The 12,892-nt window shown below is 36.4% G+C and overlaps 2 protein-coding genes and 1 non-coding gene across 3 annotated transcripts; 1 reads left to right on the forward strand and 2 right to left on the reverse strand.

Annotated features, from left to right (window-relative positions):
- The first annotated feature begins 207 nt into the window (after positions 1-207).
- LOC18591685 (inactive purple acid phosphatase-like protein) lies at positions 208-4,706 on the forward strand. Its single transcript, XM_088808954.1, has 11 exons — positions 208-901; positions 1,306-1,397; positions 1,538-1,731; positions 2,148-2,187; positions 2,413-2,494; positions 2,643-2,720; positions 2,836-2,961; positions 3,317-3,438; positions 3,911-3,950; positions 4,106-4,180; positions 4,265-4,706. The coding sequence occupies exons 1-11, from the start codon at positions 609-611 to the stop codon at positions 4,425-4,427; spliced, it is 1,305 nt and encodes a 434-aa protein (XP_088665080.1). The 5' UTR covers positions 208-608; the 3' UTR covers positions 4,428-4,706.
- A 1,374-nt stretch (positions 4,707-6,080) lies between these two features.
- LOC18591686 (O-fucosyltransferase family protein) lies at positions 6,081-11,650 on the reverse strand. Its single transcript, XM_018126195.2, has 10 exons — positions 10,984-11,650; positions 10,835-10,891; positions 10,622-10,712; positions 10,385-10,461; positions 9,726-9,814; positions 9,429-9,612; positions 8,478-8,662; positions 7,973-8,075; positions 7,261-7,592; positions 6,081-7,180 (listed from the first exon to the last, which is right to left on the reverse strand). The coding sequence occupies exons 1-10, from the start codon at positions 11,149-11,151 to the stop codon at positions 6,721-6,723; spliced, it is 1,746 nt and encodes a 581-aa protein (XP_017981684.2). The 5' UTR covers positions 11,152-11,650; the 3' UTR covers positions 6,081-6,720.
- Positions 11,651-11,658: 8 nt separating this feature from the next.
- Positions 11,659-11,738, reverse strand: TRNAL-UAG (transfer RNA leucine (anticodon UAG)). The gene has a single exon. It is a non-coding gene; the product is annotated as a tRNA-Leu (tRNA).
- Between the last annotated feature and the right edge of the window lie 1,154 nt (positions 11,739-12,892).

Raw genomic sequence — 12,892 nt, forward strand, 5'->3', positions numbered from 1 at the left:
ACGCCTTTTTTTAGAGTTTTCTTTTCCTAGAAAAAAAATTAAAATTGTCCCTTCAGAAGCTCACAAAATCAAGAAAAAAAAGAAAAAAGAAGGTTGATGCGAACACACGTGGCGAATCCATAGAGGCATAAGGGGATACAAAGAAAAAAAAACGGCCAAGTGGGACCGAGTTGCTCACGTGTATTATTAAATCCCGGGATTCGCATTGTACGCAGCTCACGGCTGAAGAGCGCCACCGATCTGATCTCACCTCTCTCTCTCTCTCCACACTCTACGACTCCAACCCACTCGCATCTTTCTCTCGTCTAAGATTTCTCAAAGCCTCTTCTCCTTCCTTCTTAAAATTCCCCTCCCCGTCAAATGTACCCCGTCCCCCGTCACAAAGATTCTCCGGAAATCCTCTCCTTCATTCCCATTGGCGCCCCCTCTCTGTAGATTTATTTTTCCTAATAGTTTCCCTTCTCTACTTTTACTTAAAACTCTGTTACTTCCTCCAAACGCTCCTCATTCTCTTCTTTTTCAAAAATTTCCTCCTTCCTTTTCTTCATCTGCTAGGGTTTTTTTATTTTTCTTTTTTGTTTGGCTCGTCCATGGCATTTTCTTAATCTATGGCGGTGAGTTCCAGAGGATTCGCGACTCAGGTTGAGTTCAAACTCAGCAAGCTCCATGTCTCCCGTGGACTGGCACCAAGTAGAAGGAAGAGAATGGGCTTTCAACGTGATCGACTCGCTGTTTTGAGTCGAATCAGTTGCTGTTGTTCGGACCCGGTGGTCCCGATCCGTGGAGCCACGGGTTCGGGGAAGAGCAAGGAGAAAGCGGAGGAGTGGCGGTTCGACCACAAGAAAAGCCCTCACAGGGTTCGAGTTCATGCCTCTCCTACAATGCCTTTTCCTTCGGCTCAGTACGTCTCACTTGCAGCCTTCACTTCTATTTCTATCAGTCTGTCTATGAATGTGTATGCGTATCGTATATTTCTTTATATTGGCGTATATTTATACTCATATTGTTCCTTAAAATTGAATAATGGAATTCTGAATTTATTTTTATATTTATGTATTTTTTTTTTAACAAAAACAGTTTTAAGTAGCTTGCTAATTTAGTTATTTGATTTGAGAATAGGATGTTCAAATTTTTTGATTTCAGGCTCTGAATTTGATTTGGTTGTTCCTTTTTATTTTGAATTTTCACATCTCAAAGCCTATAGCTAGTAGCTTTTTTGTTGTAATTTGATGCAAGAACTTAAATGTTGTGTTCAACTACTAAAGCTTGCAATGTAATATTAATTTCATGCTATGATTGTTACAGATCGCGATTTGCTTCCAAACAAGAAAAGTTCTACCCTCGGTGCACTCCGAGAAATTCTGGTCCTCAGTCTCGCGATACTCCACCAAAAAGAGGTATCTCGCAATGCTCATTAAACTGTGGAATTTTGTTATGAAATTCTTGCTGTGCTTGAATATAGCTTTAGGATTTGTAGTAGCATTTAGATTACCATGCCTAATAAAGATATGGTTGTTCACTTGTTTTTTCAATCTAGACACTGGTATTGCAAATGAGAAGGATTGGGGCATTAGCTTTTTAAGTGAGAATGTTAATGAGTCTGGCACAAATGAAGATGGCAGTACATGGTATCGAGAAAGTGGGGAGGACCTCGGTGAAAATGGATACCGGTGTAGATGGACAAGGATGGGTGGTCAATCCCATGACGGTTCCTCAGAATGGAAGGAAACGGTATAAAATCACTCTGCTATATGATCTTTATGTCTATGACTTTTCTTGATCTTGGAGTGGCAATTCAGAAGCAATTCCTATGTTCTTTCAAATATTGACAAAAATGGACTTGATTGCTTGCTACTGTAGATTAAAGCCATTAGGTACTATGTTTGCCACCATGGCAGTTAAGATTCAGCCATTCAGAAGAGTGTAGTTTGAGAGATTTAAGCACCCAAAAGGGCTTATTGACTGCAAATGTATTTATATTAAGAAAGAAAAGTTGATCTGCTTAAAGATTTTGAGAATGGCAAGTCAAAACTACTAGCAAACTGTAATCATTTTTCTAATTCTGTTACTTAACATTGTTTTTATAACCCCATTAAGTATCATCCCAGGTGGATGCATTTAATTGGATTTATTGATCTCCTTGACAGTGGTGGGAGAAAAGTGACTGGAGTGGATACAAAGAGCTAGGTACTTTTACTTTCCTTTTCATTTCTTTATTCTATGATCTAATTCTGGTAAATTTTAAATGGTTTATTCTTTTTTAAATGACTTTAAAATCATCCATGCATGAATTTGGTCATTTGTCTTGTTATCATACCCTTGTAAGAAAATTGTTCACCCTGTAAAAAAATTGTTCTACAGACTATGGCTATAGTAATTTGCCTAACTTTTAGTAGAGTTTATATCTCATAGGTGTTGAGAAATCAGGAAGAAATGCTGAAGGAGATTCATGGTGGGAAACATGGCAAGAAGTGCTTCATCAAGATGAATGGAGGTCAATATTTCCACATCGTTTAGCTTTATCAGGGAACACTTAACTTTGAATCCACGAATTATCATATAGAGGCAAACAGGATATCTCCAGTTTACCATGCATGCAATTTTTCGTCAATGAAACCATTGCTACATTTTTAAAACTGCAGTAATTTAGCAAGGATAGAGAGGAGTGCTCAAAAGCAAGCAAAGTCAGGCACTGAAAATGCTGGTTGGTATGAGAAATGGTGAGTTATATACCAATGGATGATATGCATGATATTATATTTCTTTCACATTAAGTGTGCAGCTCAGCAACGGCAAAATATCTACTGTATATTGATGATAAACTTATTTTGGTAGGTGGGAGAAGTATGATGCTAAAGGCTGGACAGAAAAAGGGGCGCATAAGTATGGTAGGCTGAATGAACAGTCATGGTGGGAGAAGTGGGGAGAGCATTATGATGGAAGAGGATCTGTTCTTAAATGGTAAATTTCAATTAGCCTTTATGCATAACCACTCAGTGTACTAGTGGACTACTGGATTTTTTATCATTAATAGTTCGAATTCATGATCTTTTTTGCTGCAATTAGTATCTTCAGATGGTAATATGACAGAAACCATATCATGACTTGTTTTATCTGGAAAGATAGAGATATGTTATAGTGTTGGGAATTTTAGCAGCATTTCTTTTGATCTTCTTCATAAGGAATGCTTCAATTGATATTTGAGATTATAAGGTTTTCTTCTCTTTATTTTTTATCTTCCTATTTGGTCAGGTCTTCCCACCTCAAGCACCCTCCTACAGTGTTATATTGAAGTTTATATTTTGATGATTTGCAGGACAGATAAATGGGCTGAGACTGAATTGGGAACTAAATGGGGAGATAAGTGGGAAGAGAAGTTCTTTTCTGGTATTGGTTCACGTCAAGGGGAGACATGGCATGTATCTCCAAGTGGTGAACGTATGTATAGTCTTTTCATTCCATCAGCATGTGATGCATAAAATTCATTCCGTCTGATTAATTCCCTGTTTGGCAGCAATCAATGTTCATATTCTTCATTTTGTTGAAACCTTGGACAAGTAACAATAATGATTAACCTTACTGGTGTGTACCTGGGTGTATGCCTGTGTCTGACTCGTTAAGCAAAGACTATTCTATGTATTTCTCAATACTTTGCACCTAGCACAACCACTCTTATCACAATGATAATGATTGTTCTATGTATTAATGATTCATTTGTCTTTATCATTATTCACAAGAAAGGACTTACAGTGGTATGAACTTTGTTTTTGTTTTCTTTTGAGACTTTAGGTACAGAAGTGACCTAAGGGATTTTTTTTGCCTAAAATTTCACGGTAGAGTTAAATCATTGAATGTTATTCATCGAATTTATATCATATTTATCTAACTAAGATTTTCTTGATTTTTATAGGTTGGTCAAGAACATGGGGAGAGGAGCATTTTGGAAACGGGTATGTTACATTTTCATGTTAGCTAGAATTTCCATGTTCTTACTTGCACATTTTCAATGCTGGATTGCATTTTGATTAATAAGTGGACTTGGGCTTTTTATTTGTCGTCTTTTCTCTCTTATCGGAGAGAGACTAATTCCTTGTCTCCTAAGCAGTAAAGTTCACAAATATGGGAAGAGCACAACTGGTGAAAGCTGGGATATAGTTGTTGATGAGGAGACGTACTATGAGTAAGAGCATGCTCATTTAAGACAAACATGTGTAAGATTAGTAATTTGCCACAAAAAATTAACGAGTTTTCACTTTGGTTGAAGAGCTGAACCTCATTATGGATGGGCAGACGTTGTGGGCGACTCAAGCCAGTTGCTATCGATCCAACCTCGGGAGAGGCCGCCTGGTGTCTACCCGAGCCTTGATTTTGGGTCATCACCACCTCAAGTTGATGAGCAACCTGACATGCCACCACCTTCACAATGAGGAGCCGTTTCTTTAACCCTTATATATATATATAGTTTTAGGTGGTTTAGATCTATTAATTTCAATCATATTGGTTGAAACTTGTGTATTGGAACATTTTGAATTACTGCTGTTCGATTTATTCATTCTTTGAATGGTCAGAGCATCCCACGTCTGGACGACCGCACTGAGGTAAATTCCAAAAATGCAGGGGCTACGGTTTAAAGTTCAAATGGTCCTTGATAACTTTTCTGAAAAATGTTGCTATTTTATTTAATTTATCATTTGATTTGCTTAGTATATTGGATTGGGCCTAATGGGGTCAAAGCTTGTTTCAATATTGGGCTATAGGTTATAGTGGGTCAATGTTGGGCCAACTTTGAGCTTAAGTGGGTCAAGGTAGGCCTCACTTTGATCCTTAACATCGGGTCCTTTCTTGTTGCTAACTTTTTGAGCCTTAATGCATACGATGGGCCCAAATTCTTGGCCTTTGTCAAAATTGGTCTCAATATTAGGAGTAAATTTTTTCTTATTGGGCCCGCTATTGGCCTATATTTGAGCCTAATGGGTTAGCGTTGGCTATTATTGGACCTTAATTGGTAAAGTTGGGCCAAATTTGGGCTATTAATGGGTCATAACGGGTCCACAATTGGGCCTAAATGGATCAATGTAGCCCTATCTTGGGCTGTAGTGGTCAAAGTTGGGCCAAATTTTTTTACAGGTTTATCTTTGGGCCTTTTATTGGGCTTTAGTGGGTTTTTGTTGGGCTTAAATTTGTTCCTTAATGGGTCTGTTGGGCCGTAATAGGTCATCATTGGGTCTAATCTTGGGCCGTAGTGGGTCAAAGGTGGGCGGAACTAGTTTCTTAATGGGTCATCGTTGGGCCTAATATCGGTCATCAGTGGGTCAAAGTAGAACCCAATTTTGTTTTTTGATGGGTCTCTTTGGACCCAATTTTGGGCCTAATGGGTCTTTATTAGTGTAATATTGGGCCTAGTGGGTCAAAGTTGGGCCAAGTTTTGTTTCTTCATAGGTCATTGTTGGGCCTCAGTGGGTTCAAGATGAGCCAAGTTTTGTTTCTTAATGGGTCATCGGTGGTCCAAATCTTGGGCCTTACTGGGACAAAGATTGCTGGAATTTTGATTCTTAATGGGTTTGGGGGTAATATTGGGCCTCAGTTGGTCAAAGTTAGGCGAAAATGGTTATCTCCGTGCCAAATATTGGGCCTTTGCGTGTCAAAATTCGAGAAATTTGGTACTTAATTTGTCATCGTTGGGTCCATAGCTGGGACTACATATGACACTTAGTGGGTCAACGTTGAGCCCAAAGACTTTCTTGGTAAATGTATTAGAATTGACTTGTCCTAATGTGCCATCTTGGGCCTCGCTTAAACTCATTCATCAACTACGTGGTCATTAAGAGCCCATAAAGCCATTTGCATCGGCTCTAACTATAATTCAACAAAAACTAAATCTACTTTGACGGGCCATACTTGACCCAAACGTTAATCTTACAACAAAAATATTTATATTTTGTTATCTAATAAGAAAATGCATAATTTGTATAATAATAAATTACTTATAAAATGCTAACTAATTCAGGAAAAAAACCTAGTTACCCAACCCATGGTAAAACAGTTAACGCTTGATGGGCATCCCGCACAGGCACAGAAAATTGACAGAAGCAACTTCTGCGTATGGTCACAGCTGCCGCCTATCTCGCTCATATCATATCAGTTTAGCTTAGAATTGATTGACACTACAGAACTAAGATTAAATTTACATGGAGCTTCGTGCAACCCAAATAGTAGCCCTGAAGCACTAATGAATGATCTCAGAAAAAACCAAAGGAAGGTAAAAAGAGAAACAAAATCACTTGAAGCATAGCTGCATTTCAAACCTTTTGTTTTTTTATCTCGTCTTGGTAATTGGATTGAGGCTCCAGATCAATCTCTTCTTAGCAACAGAAAAATCAGTTGAAATCGTGGTCTGTTCTGGTAAACCTTTGGAAAAACAAATGCTCGGCAGCCAACATCCACGGTCCCATAATTCATGTTTATACTTTTTGGAAGCTGGAAACTTGTAGGAAGAAGTTCCATCTTTGATCTGCCGTCCATCAGATGCTTCATTACAAGTTGCATGCTCCTGGATATCTAAAACTCAAGCAAAAAACAACCGTTGAGAATTTCAGTGGTTTAATAGACAGGATGACATCTTGCATTATCGTCAAAAAAACTATGAATCCCTCACAGAGCCACAGGAGAAGGCAAGGAGTTTCAAGAATGAAATTGTCAGGTTCATCCTGCTCATTCTGTTCAGTCTGAAAGCATCAGTTCCAACTCAGGTTCATCAGAGATAACTGCATCATAATCTGAACCTGTTATGTTATACAGACCCTTTTCTTGAAGCCCAATTTGATCCTCATCATCATCCAGATCAGGCCATTCTGGCTCATCATCATCATCATTCTCATTCTGATCATCACTTACCATAACATCTTTTCTTGATGAATCATCCATTTTCCCATGTTTCCTGTGTCCTGAACCTGCCTTTGCCTTTTCCTTTGCCTCTGAATCTTCACATATACAGGCGGATGGGTTCTCATGGAACTCACCCCTGCCTGGCCTGACCTCTTTTGGCTCCCCCATAAAGCCTCTCTGCAAAGTACGAACTCTAGAGGCAAATGCTTCCCATGTCATGTTGCTTCTGCTCAAGAACAACCGATATAGTTTTTTAGCATTTGGACGAATGGTAGGTTTATGTCCAAAATATCTCCTGTAAAACACAAAGAATGGAAAAAGTTAGCCAGCAGTTATAGTTACAGAAGGGAAGAATGGAAAGCAGGACTTGTTTACCTTCTTCCAGCTAATATTCTAGCCATGTTACCATTGTTGTTGGTGACAAACACATCACTCTCATCACAAACAATGAAGTCAAGTGCAGCCATTCGAGAAGAGAATGAGGAAAATGGCTTCAATTCTTCCCTTGTGGCAATAGAATCTTTTGAATAGAAGTTTGGGAAGAGTGCTTTTAGGGGTCTCAATGTTTCCTCCCCTCCATACACTTCACCAGATGCCACATAAATATGTACATCACTGCCATATCCTAGAGCTCGCAGCATCAGACCAACTTCCTCAGGGGTAAGTGGGCATTTTCCTTGCCTCCTTTGCTTATCAGGATTAATTTTCTGCAAACCAATAAACAGATGCCATACATGCATTAGATCTGGGGTTGGGAGCTGAATGATGGAAGTCAAATTAATACAAATTAGAGAATTTAAAAGGACTACAGTCTCTGTTCTCAAACTAGCAGTCACTTGTGAATTTTCTTTGCATCTCTTGTACCCTCTTATGTTCTTCATAAAAACTTCACATAAACTGTACTGGAATCTTTTTTCCCCTTTCCTTGGTGGGAGGAGACAATGATACTTATAAACTGGAAAATGATGTTGAGTGATCATAATAGTGGAAACTTTACAGATTTACTTTCCAAATTCCAAGTTCTAGGCCTATAAAAAATGAGAATCAGGACGCAGCAAATAAACAGAGTTTGACACTTGAACCGTACATGTAAAGTTTTCCACCTCTTTCTTATCGCACCTAGTTCATTCCTTTCCTTTTCACCTCCACCATAATCACATCCTGAGAATGCAAGCATATCAGGTTCAAACCTGTAACAAAAGTGTTTAGCTGCATCAACAATCTCATACCTGTCTTTTATTATTGAATGGAAAAGCTATTGCTTGGAAATAATGATGCACTGATCTACTGCTGTATATCGACATATCTATCATGATGAATTTGGTTGAAGGCCTATCCTTAAATCATGCAAGGTTAGTGGGTAGCATCAGATGTTTGCAAATTGTCATGCTGTCATTTACTAAGTGTAAAGAAATTGCAGGGCTATCTGTAGTTAGTTACTAAGTATAGTCTTATATTACCATGCATGCAGGTTTATCAGTTTCAAACCTTAAGGTATACAAAATCCAGGTGTGCCTGTGCACGTAGCTGTACGCATAAGTATCACTACACGTGATAGATATACAGGACCAAAGATAAAGAAAGAAACATGCCTCAAGTGCAAAGCAATATAATGCTTGCTCCTCATCCTCATTCGACGAACAAGTGTTTTACCCAGTTCTAGAATAGGGTCAGTGAACTTCAGAGCATGGTAGTTTACTCTGCATCTTAACTTCTGCAAATCTGTATCCAATTTGTTTGCAAGTCTGTAATCAAACTTGTTGAGCTGAACTGCATTCTTCACAGAATAAGAGAAGTGGCATTAGTGAAACCATCAGATATTAGACAGTTATAGTGGACGAGTAAAATCAACCCATCTTAAACTACCTAGAATAGGATAAAATGAAGCCATGGATAAAATAAGATGATGAGACTTAAGGGGAAACAGATGTCAACAGAAGCCAGCCAATACTAAATCCAGGTAAAACACAAAATGCTGAGGGGACAATAAACATGAGTTCAAACTTTAAAAACATTCCAATTTCTCATAAACTTATTAGCAATCTAATAGTTCTATATGCTGGTTCTGTAGACACTTCTTTTTCCGAATAACAGTGAGATTAGTTATAGAATAAAGGATCAACCTGTTCCCCCACCACTCTCTTTAGACTGGTCCAAAGCTCAAGCTTTATATGCCATTATAGCTCATCCCACGAAGGAAAGGTCTACTATTGCAAGAGCAAAGGTTTCCATGCATCACCAAACACTGATAACGAATACACTTCTTTAAAATTTTTAGCTACCACTCTTTTAATTACTATCAGATTCACTAGGTCTAATATTGACAGGTGAAAAAGATAAGAAATGGTTCTATAGGCAAGGCAACTATATTGGTATTTGATTTCCTTTTTCTCCATGAGAAAAAAAGTAAGAGAGAATGAGAAGGGCAGCTATTAAAAACAGGAAAAACGGAGTAAATAAAGCAATCCGAAAGTGGCCAGTGACTGGTTAAGGTCTAAGCATATAAAATTGAAAGCGAAAAATTTTGACAATAGGGAACTTACATGCCTTTTCAAAAGAACTGGCAATACACGATTTTGATAACATCTTTCACTACACTTCCGTGGAACACGCATGGTGTATGGAGTCCAACTCTTCCCTCCCCTTTTAGGGAGCTGCTTTATGATTTTAACATCTTTTGACAAAAACGATATGAACCAATGAATGTCAAAGATCTCTGAGAAGTTACTGCACATGAAAAGTTAGGAATAGTCACATAACATCTTGACAACTCAGTTCATGCAGTAGTTCCTCTATTTAAAATGGTTCAAATGGCAAATATCTTTCATTCAATTGCAAACCTGGCATCCTTCCAAAAGGATTTTGGGTCTAGCTTTGGAACAACAAGAGTAGCATTCAGAATTCGAGCTGCAACAACAGCATCTGTAATCTGCCACACATGACTTGATAGTAAGCTTGATCACAAAAACGAATCAATTAAGTGATAAAACAATGATCCAATCATTGTTGTCATGAGACATGGATGGATGGTAACAGAAAGCTCAAACTAGGGTTTTCAAAGACCAATAGCTTTAAGCATGGCAGTAGATCATTAAGGTTCCCATCAGCTTGAATCAGCAGAATGCAATCCCTTTGCTTGTTACAGTTTTTGATTGAATGTCAGCTAATAAAATTATTCTGTTTATACATTATATGCTGCCAATTGGGCCAGTGATTCAAGCAGCCACTTCATTATACAATTTCATTCAATATTTCACTTGTAATACAAATAAATCACTACATAAGTCCACACTGATCAATGAAGAATATAATCAAGAGCGTGTATTCATGTGTCTAACCATTGTAAGCTATATAAACCTTTAGCACCAGAAACTTATATCTTACTTGCAGGTTCTCATGCTAAATTTGACATCAAACACAAAACCAAAGCTAGAAAATACTATAAAACATCATTCCATCCAATAAAAGAACTGTACTAAGAAGTAGCTGTCAGAGTTACCCCAGTTCTTTGTTGGTTCAAACCTCCGCTGGTAGCAATAGCCAAGTATCGAGTAGGATGCGTAACAGCTTCAGCTTCTGCAATACAATCAACATATTAAAAATCCTAAATCATCTCAATTCATTCATCATTATCAATAGATTTAAGGTTTCCTAAATCCAGTTTCGTAAAACCTAACGTTTCAACATAAAATGTACAATTAATCAATCAAACTGGAGAAATAAATATTATACGCACTGGCAAATTTGCCGCTGGCATTACTGCATCCATAAAAGAATTTAGCATTTCTCGAACTCCATATATCACGATCTAATTTTCCTCCGTTACTCTGATGCTCAGAAACAACATCACAAATTAATAAACGGTTAGGATCCAAAGAAACCTAAAATAAAACCGCAAAATCATAATAAAAATTATAAAGAATAATACAAGTAATGAAGGAGCCGTAACTGGAATACGGAAAACTGAATCTCCATTGGTAATCGGATCCTCAACAACTGTGTTAAACTACACACAGGGAGAAAAATTAATGCGTAAGTAAAATCACACATAAATTCAACGCTAACTGAAATAAACACGGAGAAAGAGAGAGGAAATACGGAGGTATGATTGCGGCGGAGGTTAAAGTGGTCCGATTCGTTAGGAGAAGGAGCGAGAAACGAAAGGATAGCGAAGAGGATTAGAAGTGCACCGGAGATGGCGGATATCACCGGAACCAAAGTCCGAAGGCGGTGGTAGTAATGTTGGCGCCGCCGTTGCAAGGCCATCGCGGCGCTGCTGTTGACGGCGCTCTAAAGGCAAACAAAAAGAGAGAGAGAGAGAAAACTGATTGATCTCTCTGCTCTCTCCGCTATAACTCCAACATCGCTTGAATTTAGTCCTATTATTTTAATTTTTTAGAGGCTATGGCGAAAAGGACAAGAGTGGTTGTATAATGAGATTCAAAATGAAGTGAGAGAATGAGAGACAGGGAGGAAATAAAAGAATGAACAAAAACCCACCTCAGGACGAAACGAATCCTGGGGGAGAGAGAGAGATGGTGAGCTGGCTTGGGCAGTTTCACTTTTTTTTGTTTTTTGTCTTCCATGAATATTTTCCGACGGTTAGAATATTCTAGTCATTATTTGTTTTGGCTCTGCCGGTGGAAGGCGGGTGAGTTTTCAGCCTCTGGTTATTGGGCTTTTATAATGTATCGGGTGAGTTTTGGGCTTTGATAAAGTATCGGGTGAGTTTTGATCCTAGTTATTGGGCTCTGATAAATTTATTCAAAAGTATGACAGCTGTGGGATTTGAACCCACGCCCTTTCGGACCAGAGCCTAAATCTGGCGCCTTAGACCACTCGGCCAAACTGTCAATTTTGTAAGCTTAAATTTTTTTATTAATTTATTTAAATAATGGATATCTTATAATTGAATATTATATATTAGACATAACATCTAAAAAAGCTTTTAAACTATTTAAAAATTTCAAACAAGCCCTTATATTTTTATTATGTTCAATCAACTACTTATAATTTTATTTTGACCAAAAAAGTTTTTATATTTTTATTTTAAATCAAATAAACTATTTTGACTAATAATTGACTTAATCAAAATTTCATTTGTCATTTTATATTGCATGATGTTGACTTAATATGTTAACATATTATAATTGCTTATAATGTGATATGTTAACATGTTACAATTAATTATAATGTGACATGTTAATTTGACATTATGACATGATCATGTAACATTTTTCACATTCTACATTAACGCTATCTCAGTCTCATATGTAAAAAATAATAAGTGATATTTTGACTAATGATAATTAATCAATAATTAATCATATTCAAAATAAAAGTGCAAATATATAATCAAATGCAATAAAAATTTGTTTATTTAAATTTTATTAAATAATTTAAAGTCTTATTTGAGTATTATGTCTATATATTATTTGATACGATTAAGATAGATTAAAACATTTCATATTCAAGTTTAAGTAGATAAAAGATAGTAAAACTATTACTCGTCTCTAATTCGAACAATGTTCTCATGATACCAATATTATTTTTTAATTATAAATAATAATTTTTATATTAAATTTTAGCTCTATATATCTATTATTTTTATTTATAAATTTCTTATAATTATTGTAAGACTTAATAAAATTCATTAAATATTTTAAATCTTAATTGAATTTTTATAAACTAACTTTAATTTTCATTAATAATATACATAAAAATTGATTTTAAATTTATATTAATCAAATATTTAACATGTAGTATCTAGGGTATTAAAGTTCAAATTTTTAATTGAATATTTATAGGGCTTGAGTAATTTATTAAATATAAGAGTTTAGGTTAAAGTACATAAAAAATAACAAAACTTTACCCGTTGACATATTTGTTCATGTTTCATAATAAATCTTTATATTTATCAATTTTTATATTCCTTATGTTATTTTTCTTTATACACTTCTTTTTGACATTTCTCAAAATGAATATTTTTAAAACTTAATATTATTTT

The sequence above is a fragment of the Theobroma cacao genome, chromosome 8 (genome assembly GCF_053813885.1).
Source record: "Theobroma cacao isolate CCN51 chromosome 8, ASM5381388v1, whole genome shotgun sequence".
Taxonomy (NCBI): Eukaryota; Viridiplantae; Streptophyta; class Magnoliopsida; order Malvales; family Malvaceae; genus Theobroma; species Theobroma cacao.